Source organism: Haliotis rufescens, unplaced genomic scaffold (assembly GCF_023055435.1).
Source record: "Haliotis rufescens isolate VD_foot unplaced genomic scaffold, xgHalRufe1.0.p SCAF_171, whole genome shotgun sequence".
Classification (NCBI taxonomy): Eukaryota; Metazoa; Mollusca; class Gastropoda; order Lepetellida; family Haliotidae; genus Haliotis; species Haliotis rufescens.
Window position 1 is genome coordinate 56,194 of NW_025963859.1, and position 17,710 is coordinate 73,903.

The 17,710-nt window shown below is 38.7% G+C and overlaps 1 protein-coding gene across 4 annotated transcripts in view; it reads left to right on the plus strand.

Moving 5' to 3' along the window:
- The first annotated feature begins 10,094 nt into the window (after positions 1-10,094).
- LOC124127093 (AP-4 complex subunit epsilon-1-like) overlaps positions 10,095-17,710 on the plus strand; it is a 123,225-nt gene continuing 115,609 nt past the window's right edge. For all 4 annotated transcript variants that reach the window (XM_048397901.1, XM_048397903.1, XM_048397902.1 and 1 more), the window contains exon 1: positions 10,095-10,364. In XM_048397901.1, the coding sequence (XP_048253858.1) occupies positions 10,212-10,364 (153 nt within the window). In that variant the 5' untranslated portion in view covers positions 10,095-10,211. The remainder of the gene's footprint in view (positions 10,365-17,710) is intronic.

The window sequence follows — 17,710 nt, forward strand, 5'->3', positions numbered from 1 at the left end:
ACAACCATGGCTGGTTGTTAAAGGTGGCTAAATTAAAATGTATGGTAGGACATTATTACAGACAAATAGCTTATTACTATAGCTTATCAATATATTCACTCGACCAATATCTTCAGAACAACCAACTGTTGAAAGTAGTAAGTGAATATCTTTACAGACCATTTTCTTACCTAATATATAGTTCTTTATCTGATATCAAAACTGATAACGCAAGACGTGGGAGGAAAGCCTGAATTGATACACAGCTACCAGAAAACCTACAAACAATATATGTGAGAACTGGGATTCGAACCGACAGATCATAGGATTCTATCGTGCCCAAGGATTTGTGGAGGCGAAGACGGCTTTTTCACTCTACAACCGATGAAAAGTTATGGACAGATCAGGCAGGCCAAGAACAGACAGACCCGTGGTAACTACGCCCAATGAAAACCGGTACTTGCCTACTTTGCATCTCCGAAATCGATTCCTGGCAATGACGTCATCAGCGACGAATGCTTTAGGAATATGGTTAGTCGACAGACAGTGGACAGGCAACTGAGGGCTCTAGGAATTAGGATTGTCAGACCTTACAGAGAAAAGTTTGACAGCACAACATCATGATCATGGTCAGAGATTGAGATGGGCCCGTACTGTACATCGTTGGACAGAGGGTCGTCTTCACTGATAAAAGCCGGTTCTGTTTGTTCAGAGCTGATGGTAGACGGCGTGTTTACCGCCCAAGAGGAGAACGAACGGCAGCATGGTGCGTTCAGGCGGTCGTGCAGTATAGTGGAAGGGATGTTAGGGTGTTGGGTGGAATTTGGGGGAGGAGAGAATACCACTGGCCCGGAAACGGAAAATCTGACAACGTTACATGGGTGACATTCTTCCGATTGTCCTACCATTTCTAAAATAGCTGCCACCGTTATCAGCTCGACAACGCCACATCCCATAAAGCCTGAATCGTACAGGACTTCCATCCAGCCAACAACGTCATCGTGTTGCGGTGGCCTGCACGCTCCCCATATAACACCACTAGGATGTCAACAGCGACCACATCCTCCAGCCAACCGACAAGAACTGATCCAGGCCCTCCAAGAAGAATGGCGACGTATCCCACGTGACGTGTCATTGAACTTGATCGATCTTAGACATGTGTGCCCTTTGTCCATTACGTCGAAAGCTTGTTTTCACCATCCCACCCCAATTCGTGTAACTGTCAAGCCAATATCGGATGCTGTATAACTGTCATTTTAAATGTTGATTTCATTGAGGTTTTTTATCTTTTCAAGTCAACTGGCTGGAATTATGTAAAACTGTTGGCAGGTATTGTATATTCAGGTCAGACAGATACAGAAGGTGATTTACACCAGGCAAGTTAAATGCATATACAAAGCTACAGAATTCTCTAGCACGATTGAATACAGAATTTCTGATGATTCGGATCGTTTAGCATACAGTGGGAACAATCCTAGAGTTTGACTGCATGCTTGTGCACGATTACCAACCCGATCCGTACCTAGTCTGGCAGTGACTGACGACACCAATCTACGAATTTGACACATCGTTATCATCACCTTGCAATGATCGGCCAGTTTATCAAGGATAACTAACAATTGTAATCGCCACAGGTTCGCTGACAACTTCGCATATCATGCCGGCCATTTTGACGTCTTGTACTTGGTGTAAATATATTACGACACGCTGTCACTGTCACTGTGTATCACAACAGACCTTTCTCATCTAATGATGATATTATTTGAATACATGAGAAAAGATAGACGCATGTCGGCCACTTGGATATGTAGATTACTTTTTAGGGTTCCAGAAAGGTAAAAGTCATATTATAATAGTTCTGTTTATTATGTTTTATTGTTTATTATTCCGCCGTATTTTCAAGAACTCAAGACCAGAAGGTATAGAAAAGATTCACCAAGGACTCCAATACTCTTAGGCACAAAGTGGCATGATTTGGCAGCAATATTGGATTGAAGATTTTGGCCATGTATTTTACCATTTGTCACAGTACTTGTCTATCAAAGTCTGCTCCGAGCAAACTATCGGAGCAACCGCTTCAAAACGCTACACACTTTGTGTCCATGCACCTCACTGCAAGGTCATCAGAGAGCCCACTGAGATATGTCTTCAATGGCCGCAGTGTTGAATCCTATTGCTGGATTCAAGTTAAGGGAGAGAATTTATGGCTGTCAACTTCTTTATTTGAGGAGCACAACGTTTCGGAGCATATACTTACTCCTTCATCAGATGAATGAATGCCAGGATGCAGAGAGCATATATACACAATGTAATCTCTAATGTGTTGTTGTGAACCAATGTCATCTCTACTGTGTTGTTGTGAACCAATGTCACCTCTACTGTGTTGTTGTCAACCAATGTCATCTCTACTGTGTTTTTGTTAACCAATGTTATTTCTACTGTGTTGCTGTCAACCAATGTCATCTCTACTGTGTTGTTGTGAACCAATGTCACCTCTGCTGTGTTGTTGTCAACCAATGTCATCTCTACTGTGTTGTTGTCAACCAATGTCATCTCTACTGAGTTGTTGTCAACCAATGTCATCTCTACTGTGTTGTTGTTAACCAATGTCATCTCTACCATGGTGTTGTCACCCAATGTCATCTCTACCATGTTGTTCTCAACCAATGTCACCACTACTATGTAGTTTTAAACCAATGTCATCTCTACTGTGTTGTTGTCAACCAATGTCATCTCTACCATGTTGTTGTCAACCAATGTCATCTCTACCGTGTTGTTGTCAACCAATGTCATCTATACTGTGTTGTTGTCAACCAATGTCATCTCTACTGTGTTGTTGTCAACCAATGTCATCTCTACCGTGTTGTTGTTAACCAATGTCATCTCTACCATGTTGTTATGAACCAATGTCATCTCTACTGTGTTGTTGTCAACCAATGTCATCTATACTGTGTTGTTGTCAACCAATGTCATCTCTACTGTGTTGTTGTCAACCAATGTCATCTCTACCATGTTGTTGTCACCCAATGTCATCTCTACCATGTTGTAGTCAACCAATGTCATCTATACTGTGTTGTTGTCAACCAATGTCATCTCTACTGTGTTGTTGTCAACCAATGTCATCTCTACTGTGTTGTTGTTAACCAATGTCATCTCTACCATGTTGTTGTGAACCAATGTCATCTCTACTGTGTTGTTGTCAACCAATGTCATCTATACTGTGTTGTTGTCAACCAATGTCATCTCTTCCGTGTTGTTGTCAACCAATGTCATCTCTACCATGTTGTTGTCACCCAATGTCATCTCTACCATGTTGTTGTAAACCAATGTCATCTCTACCATGTTGTTTTAAACCAATTTCATCTCTACTGTGTCGTCAACCAATGTCATCTCTAATGTGTTGTTGTCAACCAATATCATCTCTACCATGTTGTTGTAAACCAATGTCATCTCTACTGTGTTGTCAACCAATGTCATCTCTACTGTGTTGTTGTCAACCAATGTCATCTATACTGTGTTGTTGTTAACCAATGTTATCTCTACTGTGTTGTTGTCAACCAATGTCATCTCTACCGTGTTGTTGTCAACCAATGTCACCTCTACTGTGTTGTTGTCAACCAATGTCATCTCTACCGTGTTGTTGTTAACCAATGTCATCTCTACTGTGTTGTTGTCAACCAATGTCATCTCTACCGTGTTGTTGTAAACCAATGTCATCTATACTGTGTTGTTGTTAACCAATGTTATCTCTACTGTGTTGTTGTCAACCAATGTCATCTCTACCGTGTTGTTGTAAACCAATGTCATCTATACTGTGTTGTTGTTAACCAATGTTATCTCTACTGTGTTGTTGTCAACCAATGTCATCTATACTGTGTTGTTGTTAACCAATGTTATCTCTACTGTGTTGTTGTCAACCAATGTCATCTCTACCGTGTTGTTGTCAACCAATGTCACCTCTACTGTGTTGTTGTCAACCAATGTCATCTCTACCGTGTTGTTGTTAACCAATGTCATCTCTACTGTGTTGTTGTCAACCAATGTCATCTCTACCGTGTTGTTGTAAACCAATGTCATCTCTACCATGTTGTTGTAAACCAATGTCATCTCTACTGTGTTGTCAACCAATGTCATCTCTACTGTGTTGTTGTTAACCAATGTCATCTCTACTGTGTTGTTGTCAACCAATGTCATCTCTACTGTGTTGTTGTAAACCAATATCATCTCTACTGTGTTGTCAACCAATGTCATCTCTACTGTGTTGTTGTTAACCAATGTCATCTCTACTGTGTTGTTGTGAACCAATGTCATCTCTACTGTGTTGTTGTTAACCAATGTCATCTCTACTGTGTTGTTGTCAACCAATGTCATCTCTACTGTGTTGTTGTCAACCAATGTCATCTCTACCGTGTTGTTCTTAACCAATGTCATCCCTACCATGTTGTTGTTAACCAATGTCATCTCTACTGTGTTGTTGTCAACCAATGTCATCTATACTGTGTTGTTGTCAACCAATGTCATCTCTACCATGTTGTTGTGAACCAATGTCATCTCTACTGTGTTGTTGTCAACCAATGTCATCTATACTGTGTTGTTGTCAACCAATGTCATCTCTACCATGTTGTTGTAAACCAATGTCATCTCTACTGTGTTGTTGTCAACCAATGTCATCTCTACCATGTTGTTGTCACCCAATGTCATCTCTACCATGTTGTAGTCAACCAATGTCATCTATACTGTGTTGTTGTCAACCAATGTCATCTCTACTGTGTTCTTGTCAACCAATGTCATCTCTACTGTGTTGTTGTTAACCAATGTCATCTCTACCATGTTGTTGTGAACCAATGTCATCTCTACTGTGTTGTTGTCAACCAATGTCATCTATACTGTGTTGTTGTTAACCAATGTCATCCCTACCATGTTGTTGTTAACCAATGTCATCTCTACTGTGTTGTTGTTAACCAATGTCATCCCTACCATGTTGTTGTTAACCAATGTCATCTCTACTGTGTTGTTGTCAACCTATGTCATCTCTACCGTGTTGGTGTGAACCAATGTCATCTCCACTGTGTTGTTGTTAACCAATGTCATCTCTACTGTGTTGTTGTCAACCAATGTCATCTCTACCGTGTTGGTGTGAACCAATGTCATCTCTACTGTGTTGTTGTCAACCAATGTCAACTCTACCATGTTGTTATCAACCAATGTCATCTCTACTGTGTTGTTGTCAACCAATGTCATCTATACTGTGTTGTTGTTAACCAATGTCATCTCTACTGTGTTGTTGTCAACCAATGTCATCTCTACTGTGTTGTTGTCAACCAATGTCATCTCTACCATGTTGTTGTGAACCAATGTCATCTCTACTGTGTTGTTGTCAACCAATGTCATCTATACTGTGTTGTTGTCAACCAATATCATCTCTACCATGTTGTTGTAAACCAATGTCATCTCTACTGTGTTGTTGTCAACCAATGTCATCTATACTGTGTTGTTGTCAACCAATGTCATCTCTACCATGTTGTTGTAAACCAATGTCATCTCTACCGTGTTGTTGTCAACCAATGTCATCTCTACTGTGTTGTTGTTAACCAATGTCATCTCTACTGTGTTGTTGTCAACCAATGTCATCTCTACTGTGTTGTTGTCAACCAATGTCATCTCTACTGTGTTGTTGTCAACCAATGTCATCTCTACTGTGTTGTTGTCAACCAATGTCATCTATACTGTGTTGTTGTCAACCAATGTCATCTCTACTGTGTTGTTGTCAACCAATGTCATCTCTACTGTGTTGTTGTTAACCAATGTCATCTCTACCATGTTGTTGTGAACCAATGTCATCTCTACCGTGTTGTTGTCAACCAATGTCATCTATACTGTGTTGTTGTCAACCAATGTCATCTCTACCGTGTTGTTGTCAACCAATGTCATCTCTACCATGTTGTTGTCACCCAATGTCATCTCTACCATGTTGTTGTAAACCAATGTCATCTCTACCATGTTGTTTTAAACCAATGTTATCTCTACTGTGTTGTTGTTAACCAATGTCATCTCTACTGTGTTGTTGTCAACCAATGTCATCTCTACTGTGTTGTTGTGAACCAATGTCATCTCTACTGTGTTGTTGTTAACCAATGTCATCTCTACTGTGTTGTTGTCAACCAATGTCATCTCTACCGTGTTGGTGTGAACCAATGTCATCTCTGTCATGTTGTTGTTAACCAATGTCATCTCTACCGTGTTGGTGTGAACCAATGTCATCTCTGTCATGTTGTTGTCAACCAATGTCACCTCTGCTGTGTTGTTGTCAACCAATGTCATTTCTACTGTGTTGTTGTCAACCAATGTCATCTCTACTGTGTTGTTGTCAACCAATTTCTTCTCTACCGTGTTGTTGTCAACCAATGTCATCTCTACCGTGTTGTTGTCAACCAATGTCACCTCTACTGTGTTGTTGTCAACCAATGTCACCTCTACCGTGTTATTGTCAACCATTGTCACCTCTGCTGTGTTGTTGTCAACCAATGTCACCTCTACTGTGTTGTTGTCAACCAATGTCATTTCTACTGTGTTGTTGTCAACCAATGTCATCTCTACTGTGTTGTTGTGAACCAATGTCATCTCTACTGTGTTGTTGTGAACCAATGTCATCTCTACTGTGTTGTTGTCAACCAATGTCATCTCTACTGTGTTGTTGTGAACCAATGTCATCTCTACTGTGTTGTTGTCAACCAATATCATCTCTACTGTGTTGTTGTAAACCAATGTCATCTCTACCATAGTGTTGTTAACCAATGTCATCTATACTGTGTTGTTGTCAACCAATGTCATCTCTACTGTGTTGTTGTGAACCAATGTCATCTCTACTGTGTTGTTGTTAACCAATGTCATCTCTACTGTGTTGTTGTCAACCAATGTCATCTCTACCATGTTGTTGTAAACCAATGTCATCTCTACTGTGTTGTTGTCAACCAATGTCATCTCTACCGTGTTGTTGTCAACCAATGTCATCTCTACCGTGTTATTGTTAACCAATGTCATCTCTACCATGTTGTTGTTAACCAATGTCATCTCTACCATGCTGTTGTCAACCAATGTCATCTCTACCGTGTTGGTGTGAACCAATGTCATCTCTACTGTGTTGTTGTTAACCAATGTCATCTCTACTGTGTTGTTGTCAACCAATGTCATCTCTACCGTGTTGGTGTGAACCAATGTCATCTCTGTCATGTTGTTAACCAATGTCATCTCTACCGTGTTGGTGTGAACCAATGTCATCTCTGTCATGTTGTTGTCAACCAATGTCACCTCTGCTGTGTTGTTGTCAACCAATGTCATTTCTACTGTGTTGTTGTCAACCAATGTCATCTCTACTGTGTTGTTGTCAACCAATTTCTTCTCTACCGTGTTGTTTCAACCAATGTCATCTCTACCGTGTTGTTGTCAACCAATGTCACCTCTACTGTGTTGTTGTCAACCAATGTCACCTCTACCGTGTTATTGTCAACCATTGTCACCTCTGCTGTGTTGTTGTCAACCAATGTCACCTCTACTGTGTTGTTGTCAACCAATGTCATTTCTACTGTGTTGTTGTGAACCAATGTCATCTCTACTGTGTTGTTGTGAACCAATGTCATCTCTACTGTGTTGTTGTGAACCAATGTCATCTCTACTGTGTTGTTGTCAACCAATGTCATCTCTACTGTGTTGTTGTGAACCAATGTCATCTCTACTGTGTTGTTGTCAACCAATGTCATCTCTACCATGTTGTTGTCAACCAATGTCATTTCTACTGTGTTGTTGTCAACCAATGTCATCTCTACTGTGTTGTTGTGAACCAATGTCATCTCTACCGTGTTGTTGTCAACCAATGCCATCTCTACCATATTGTTGTCAACCAATGTCACCTCTACCGTGTAATTGTCAACCAATGTCATCTTTACCGTGTTGTTGTCAACCAATGTCATCTCCACGGTGTTGTTGTGAACCAATGTCATCTCTACCATGTTGTTGTTAACCAATGTCATCACTACCATGTTGTTGTCAACCAATGTCATCTCTACCATGTTGTTGTCAACCAATGTCATTTCTACTGTGTTGTTGTCAACCAATGTCATCTCTACTGTGTTGTTGTGAACCAATGTCATCTCTACCGTGTTGTTGTCAACCAATGCCTTCTCTACCATATTGTTGTCAACCAATGTCACCTCTACCGTGTAATTGTCAACCAATGTCATCTTTACCATGTTGTTGTCAACCAATGTCATCTCCACGGTGTTGTTGTGAACCAATGTCATCTCTACCATGTTGTTGTTAACCAATGTCATCACTACCATGTTGTTGTCAACCAATGCCATATTAGAAGACATTAGAAGACACGTTAGACGTGTGAAAGACATTAGAAGACACGTTAGACGACGTTTAAGACACGTTAGAAGACACGTTAGACTACGTTTAAGACACGTTAGAAGACGCGTTAGACACGTTTAAGACACGTTAGAAGACACGTTAGACTACGTTTAAGACACGTTAGAAGACACGTTATACGACGTTTAAGACACGTTAGAGGGCACGTCAGACGACGTTTAAGACACGTTAGACGACACGTTTGACGACGTTTAAGACACGTTAGAAGACACGTTAGAGGGCACGTCAGACGACGTTTAAGAGACGTTAGACGACACGTTAGACGACGTTTAAGACACGTTAGAGGGCACGTTAGAAGACGTTAAGACACGTTAGAAGACACGTTAGAGGGCACGTTAGACGACGTTTAAGACACGTTAGAGGGCACGTTAGACGACGTTAAGACACGTTAGAGGGCACGTTAGACGACGTTTAAGACACGTTAGACGACGTTTAAGACACGTTAGAAGACACGTTAGAGGGCACGTCAGACGACGTTTAAGAGACGTTAGACGAGACGTTAGACGACGTTTAAGACACGTTAGAGGGCACGTTAGAAGACGTTAAGACACGTTAGAAGACACGTTAGAGGGCACGTTAGACGACGTTTAAGACACGTTAGAGGGCACGTTAGACGACGTTAAGACACGTTAGAGGGCACGTTAGACGACGTTTAAGACACGTTGGACGACAGGTTAGGCGTCCTTGTAGTAACCTATACGACACGCGGTAATCCGGGGTTGAAGTGTTCCTGCAGCAAAAATTGCTTGTCGCATGTGTCGACAAATGGGATTTGGTCGTTTTGCTTGATGCATGCCGTCGATCGTCATCAGATTGTTTAGGGTTTTGCAAGAAGAAGATCTACTACAAGAATGTCCCAAACATGTTCCAATAGATTGAAATCGGACTCGCGTCGATAGCGACACTCGCAACAATGGTCATCTGATACCCGATTATACAACTTTCCACATCCATAGTTATTGTGTTTCCCACTGTGGTTCCCATTTAGACTCAATTACAGTACTGTCGAAACTGGGTTAATTGTTCTTTGTTTTCGTTGGCCCAGAGCCTCATTTTCCAGATGGCATTTATTTTTCCATCATATTTCACACTGGGCGCGAGGGATACTGTATGTTCTGAGACATAACTAGTCCAAAAAACAGGGGTGCTAAAATAATTTTCATATGTATATATTAAGTAAATGAAAGAGACATAATAATTATGTGTACATTGTACAGCCTACAAGTACTAGTGTATTGATGCTACAACTGGGGGGTGACAAGGAGAACATTACATAAAAACCTCACCAACAAGTTCGGTGTTTTCTCACCTCATATTTATAATAGCTTCCAAACAGTAAAAATCTTAAAAGGAGCTCAATGAAACGATAAGCAGATAGATACAACAGTATAATTTTAAACTAACAACATAGATATGAAGAAGAAAACAAAAACAATAGTCTTAAACATGGGGAATTGAATTGTGCATTAGTACATTCGTAAAAATAGCAAAATGTTTCGGTTGACATTACAAATTAACATGCGCGTCGTGTTACGAATAATTTGGTTCTGAGGTAGCTTTCGGCTAGAAACAAATCAAAAACGTCTCGTGCAAATAGCGCATGAGACAAATACGTCCTCACACAAAATATTACCGACATTCCTACATGGGCTAACTTCATAGTTACCTCCCTTTAAAAATATTAAAGATGGAGTCAATAAGTGTCAGAACAAGGTGAACACGATATTGCTGAAGTCGGATTGAGGCGGCGTGTGATTGCACGATATCCACTGACATGGACAGGTTATTGTCGAAATTCAGTTCACATGAGTGACATAGTTGAGAAAACGCTGGCATCCTTTCCGAAGTTTCTATCGGAAGGGCTCCTCGGAGGCAACCAGACACGATCTCCGAAACATGACATTCCGCCGGGTCTACGGCAGTTAATTGCAGCCACATTAAGTGCACGGTCAAAGAGCGTAAGTTCCACACACTACTGTAGTTATAAGAAACAGAGTCCCAACAGAGGGAGTAATGCACTTTACCGGGCGCACTTTATCAGATCCAATTAGCAACGTGGGGGTTGGTTAATTAATGGGTTAGCCTAATTAATTTGCCGACGCTCTACCACTGGAACACGAGAGCTATCACATGTAATAGATGCCGTAATACACAGGCAATAGAGAAATGGACGGCCATATCTAACCTATAACTTAGTCCTTAGATTCCAACATTCTCCTGAATGTGTAAGTGTAATTTGACTAATGTTGCATCATTATTATGGAGCACTAGTCTTATCATCAAATGTAATGAAATACCAAAAACATAACACCATTCTATTTGATGTCATGGCTGGTTTTATGTCTTTGATAACGTCGGAGAAAGACGACACTGGTATTTTGATTAATATATATCTCCCCTAATTTTTGTTCATGGTATGGAAAATCTTGATGTGTAAAACGGAATTTGACGCTTTTTCGACACAACATTAAATGACTGCTTTCACCAAGTAAATAATGTCTTGAATATGTAAACAATTAGATAGTTTATCGTGTATCTTATTGGACAAGACACGCAGCTGTTTGGCATCAATGTACGTAATGAAATACCCAAAAGAATATTTCCAAACAACCAAAATTATATTCACTATTGGACATATATTTTTTCATTACTATGTTATTATTCATCTCGTCTCAGAAGCACACAATAAAAGATGCGAAGAAAGCTCTATTGGTATAGTATTATCAGGATAATCCGATATGGTTGAACCAATGGGGTACCTGGCATGGAATTTATTTTTATACATTTTACAATTCCTGGAGAAATAAAGTAAACAGTTTAATATCCTGTGATCACAATGTTGAAAAAAGAATGAACCCATTGATTATATAATACAAAACAAGAGGAATAATTCGTAAATTGTTTGTGACTAACGAGCACCTGGCGAATCGTTAGATATCACTGTTCTGTGTATCAAACGACATAAAAAACAATTCCAAGACCAAGACAATTCTTGACATATATTTGAAACATATTATCCATTTTGTTAAAGTAATATATATTCAGTTTTAGTTATAAAATAAAATGAAATGGCTGTTCATGGACCTTGGTTATATGAACTTATAATATTGACTAGTACACATCCCAAGAAATATGTACATGCTGCAGTTACATTTACACTTCATCTTGTAACACTTGTCCAAAGGAAAGAAATATCGTATTCGACACTAAAAACCTATCAATTGTTATGTAAACAATGTTCAAACAAACAGGAGATTATCAAAGGTTCATTCATACATGTTGTGGCCTATATTTACATATGATATCATTTTGAACATTGACAAATATCCAAGTGAAATTAATTGTATGAAAAAATGTATAAAAGATATGCAAAATCTACATCATAACTGAAACTGTAAACAGCATGATACTAACATCGTGTGTTGGTCTGACGTTGATTAATGAATAATTTGCATACTCATATATGCAAGGGGCCGATGTATGGTTCTCAGTAGAAAGTGACAACTTGGAGACGATGGCTTGCGGTATATACAGTTTTACTTTATACATGTAGATACATACATACAAAAGACACTATGTGCCAGGTCAGCACATAGTGGTAGTGGTTGTTGTCTAGGTTCCCCGGAGCACCCAGGCTAACCCTAGCTAGGCTAAGGGTAAGACCTGTCTTTTTTTTTTTTAATCTCTCTGGACCAAGGCTTATAAAGCCAAGGTCACCTGACATTTAGTAAATAATAAATATAAATGTAAGCAGTAATTCATCAGTGACATACTTGCACATCTCGTTCAGGATGGGAGACGGACGATGTACACAAAAAGGGTGATTAACAATTAGGATTTGCATCTTATAAATAACAGCAATTTAGTGTTTCAATGCATATATATGTCATGGCTCCAGGGTAATAAACCTTTGCAATTAAATATTCTTCAGACAATGGGTGTTGTAAATCAGTTGCTATGACAACTTTCCTCCGTTACGTGAGGCTTGGACCCCAAGCTTACAAGAGTCCAAATTGATATGTGTGAACTTTTTCACCAACGGAAACAACCATGCAAATGTGAACAAAATCAGTTACATGAAATCCTTATGCAACAAATATATCTATGCAATGACAGTATGAAAGTGATCATCTAGCCAATTTGATTTAGTGCCAGTTTGAAAACTAACCAAGTGATCTTTGTAATGTGCAATTTCACTACAAGGTAATTACCGCTTTGCACAGATTCAATAAATATATCACTGAAGCTTCTTTGAATTCAGGAGTCTGGCTTGGCGGTGCGACTCAGCATCGAATAATGATAATGAGTAATGTCATAAAAAGCACAAATTAAACATCTCAGCAAATATTTCGCATAAAGAAATTTGAAACCAGGAGTCTAACTTTACCGCGCGACTCAAACGGTACTTGTGGGTACTATTGCTATTTTAAGTACAATGGGTGCTCTTCCTGTGTCTTTGGCGGAGCTTGCCCAGACATTGTGGGTGCGATGCCCAAGAAAAAAAATCCTTAATCCCGACATCAAAACTCTGAAATGCTGAATACTGCTGTGCTGTTAATTACTTAATACTGACATACAATAAACATATGTGTGGGGGTGGCTCACCCAAGAATATCCCTAATCTGAATTCAAAGTCCTAGACAATACATTCAATTTTGTACCAAACTGTGCACATTAATAACTTGTAACAAATGACAAATTTTATCGTTTAGATTTTTGAAATTACGAATCAAGCTTTAAGGTGTGACTCGATAACCCTATTTGATGGTGTAAAATTAACTGCAAATATTAAACCCTTTTAAAAAAATACATTTCAAATGTAATGAAATACCAAAATCATAACACCATTCTATTTGACGTCATGGCTGGTTTTATGTCTTTGATAATGTCGGAGAAAGACGACACTGGTATTTTGATTAATATATATCTCCCCTAATTTTTGTTCATGGTATGGAAAATCTCGATGTGTAAAACGGAATTTGACGCTTTTTCGACACAACATAAAATGACTGCTTTCACCAAGTAAATAATGTCTTGAATATGTAAATGGGTGTTGTAAATCAGTCACTAAGACAATACAATGATTGTGTGCACTCTCATTCAAGGACCTTCATCTCAAAGAAATTACCAAATATGTACATGAATGTTGATGTATGACATCACTTCCTGTGATCGACTTTTACAAAATGGCGTGTTAACTGTCAACAGTATGCGGGATTTTACGAGGGGACTTTCGTTGATTCAGGGATCGTATATACATAAATGTGACATGTAAGTAATCAGAAACATTCTGACAATCTATGTACTGTTATTTGTTGTTATAATTTTTATTGAAACCAACGGAAATAGTCAGAAATTCCGATAAATACTGTTGTTGTGCGTAATTTTGCGTCAGTCATGGCGTCACACAGGACGGTAACTTTGACAATTTCTGTTGTAAATATCAAATCATTGCAATGTATCTATTTTATATTCCCTAGTTCTTCCTACGATTCTCTTCCCATGCATATTCTGAAAATGTTGAGCCAATACCTTGAACGAATAGACAAATGGATAGCTCAAAATAGGAGAAAATGCTACACTGTGTAAAATCTGTATTTTGGTTTGTTTACATTTCAAACAAGTGCAGTTTTTCGAGCACTCAGCGTTCGTTTTCACATCTAATTTATTTTGCTTGATTTCATCTAGCCACTTTGTATTGGTGACAAAGACTATTCGTCATTTGATTCTAAAATGTACGAGGAATTCAAGGATGTGTGTATCGCAGTTAAGTTTGAAATATACGTGATGTTACAGGTGTCTCATAACCGGTGTTCCTCAATCGTGATTTTGTAAACACTATCCAATATGGCGGAAAGTTCATTTCGGCGTTGGTGTTTGCCAATTTTTCAAAACATTCAAAACGGTTATAGGGTGATTTCATAAAAGACAGATACCCGTGATCACTAATATGGTATTTTTTAAATTCATTTCTCCGAGTAAATATCAGAAATTTAGATTTCAAAACATGCTGTAAATAACGCTGTGAGTGGTGGTTTAGTAATGTGTAAAAATGGGCGACATTTACGATGTACCTAATTTTCAGAGGTCATTTTCAGTACTTTTGCTTGGCCAAAAATGCCAGTGGATGATATCACAGAACAGGGAATTCCCCACCTTAGTCAAAACTGTGAAGTGTATTTGTGTGAGTGATGTATTTTTAATTTTATTCGACTTCAAAGTGAGGGTTGTAGAGGAGGGACATATATGTCCCTGTGGCACCCAGGGGGTTAACGGGTCATTTGCACCCCTCTCATGTGCCTGTGCAATTAAATTACCAATGAATTGGCATGCGTGTGACGTCAAGCTCTGCCCTCCCATTCCTTGTTTTCTTGAAGCCACACCCGCCATTGTTTGTATCAACATGATGAACTATCCGAGCAACGCTATAGTGTATGACGATGTGTTTCGCATCACGATTGGTGCGATCACTCTCGTGATTACTCTGATTAGATTACCCAGATTAACGCTTTGAGTAGTATAGGCAATGGTGATTCTAGCTCACTTCCACTGGAGCTAGATTTATACCCCAATACCTATATAACAGGTAATTTTTTATGCAAAAACCACGATGCACATGTAGCAGGGCGTGGAGTCATCATACAGATGACATCCTTACCTTGTCAGCTTGCTGACGGGGTTAACCACTTTGGTCATGTGGACAAGGCATTCGACCTCTGATCAGAAGCTCCGTGGTTCGAATCCCATCACGGGACTTGGAAATTTTATGGCCGCTACACACACAAATAATCGTCATGAGACTAAGCTAAATTTAATGAAAAGGGCTCTAGCTCACCACCACCTGAATCCTATCAATGCTTCTTCATATGATATAAATTTTTATAGGTAATGGTGATTCTAGCTCACTTCCACTGGAGCTAGATGTATACCCCAATACCTATACTACAGAGGTAATTTTTAGTGCAAAAACGATGTTGCGATTGAACAATCGTCATGAGACTAAACAAAATTGTAATGAAAATATTCTCTATTATTTTTACTCATACGCATACCATTATTTTGAACAAAGTGATATTCAACATTTTGCTAAGTTCTTCGTTCAGTTTACTAGGAGACCAGACTGTATACTCTTCTTCAAAATTGGAAAGAAACAATTGATGACCGTATTTGGTTGGTTTGACATCACTGATAAAATATAATCCTTGTGGTAATTCTTGCCACTTGATAGCTTTTTTCATTATTATAGACTTATGTAGACGTTTGTCTAAATGAATGTGCGATCCAATGATGTATCGAGGAAACAATTATTTTTAATCACCAACCAGTTCTTTGGTTTTGGCATGGAATAATTGACGCGCTTGTTGTCTCCCCTCTACTATGAACTTTTTTTTCTCGTCTTCACTACTACCACTGGTCTTATGAGAATTTGATCGAATCTCCTGCTTTATTGCGCTGTATTTGGTGAGTTCTGACAGCACTAAACGAAACTCCTCCTCAGATACCTTGCAATCAACCAGTGCTATGAAATATGATCCTCAATGCTATTTAACTTTGCTTCAGCCAGTATACGAATACTGTCATGTTTTAATGCTTTCTTTTGTAACCTACGAGAAATGCACAACACAACCTGGGTACATGTAACACAAGGTTACAAAGCTAGATACAGTATATAATGCATAGGTCGGAAACGTCTCTGTAATGTCATATTACTGAACGCTGAAATCTCCTCTGATCGCATAACCACTGACAAGAGTTCAGATGAAATACAGGATTGAGGCACATTATTAACTGTTTATATTGAGTCTATATAATTTAAAATCCCCAAAATGTCTCACACGAGTGTAACGGCATGTTACGATGTTTCCCAGAATGACGTCATAGCACATGTAGTGGACAAGGGATGATGAAGTCAATTGTCTGTGTCTTGCTAGGCTATAGTCCTCACTGGGGGCTCTATTGCAACCGGGACTACTTCATGACATGAAGGACAGACGCAGGTGTTGTTCGCAGTTACAGCCAAGTTTATTACTGATGAATTTTAAACCCTGAAACAATTGTAAAACAATCATTACACAAAATATAAATATATGCTGACATCAAATATTTCATTAAATTTGATGATATATACAAAATGTTATAACTACTAATAAACTTACAATTCATCAAGACTTAATTAATCCTATATCATAAAAATACTTAGCCCGCATATATACTTATATATGCGTATCATATAAATAGAGTAACATAAACGTGACATGATACATTTACTATCATGTATACATACAATGTACAATCTATGAGAAATATATATAAAACCTAGTAAACCCACCAAGTGTGTGGACCTGGGTTCATCAGTCCAGACACAGACCTCTGCACGAGTAATACAGCTACATCTGCACCACAAATAAAGGAATATATATATATACACCGTGCAGACCAATCTCATAGCAGCAATATAACTACCAACCGATACATTATGTTATTGCAGAGTAACATTTCTAGAATATAATAGTAAAACCCTGATTCATTCATACATTATACATTCATGTAAACCAGTATGTAACCTAGCAACACATATGTTTCACATTCTTACTTTCATACTTCATACGTTCATACATCTGCTTCACAGTAATTGAAGATTTTGTTAAATAATGGAACTTTAGGCCTGAGCATAGCGCTTTCTGAATTATTTACCTTACGTAAATAATAACACTTGTAATGCATACAGAAACACAACTAAGTACTATGATCTATCTGATATTTACAATATGGCAAACCAACCAAATTATCAACAGCATAAACACGATATACCTACAAATCCTAGGAATACGTATAAATGATAGAATATCAACAAAAGACTAACCCTCAGAAATGAATCCCAAATTCCATGAATGAAACACGACAATTAGTCCAAACTGTGAACACCACAACGTCCAGTGCTGTATGTTTGTTCGACAGTAACATCAAATGTGATATAAACTAAGTAAAAACTAATCCCTTTAAACTGGAGACAGTAAGCTAGAAAGTTAAACACAAAGGGGCTGTGAGGGGCGCACTTGGGCAGGCTGTTGTGTGATAGTGCACTATGTGATTGAGGCTGTGGCAAAGTACTCATGCAGTAAGCTGAAACAGAGAATTAGGAAAGCTGAAGTGTGAAGTATATAATGTTTAAAACATACTTGACTGAATATTTAATTCAGTAAAAATCTAAACTAATAAAACTCTCAAAATATATACAACTATCTGACCCTGTCACATAAATTCAAATGCTATTCTTCCAGTCCAGAGACTCCGGCTGCTACTT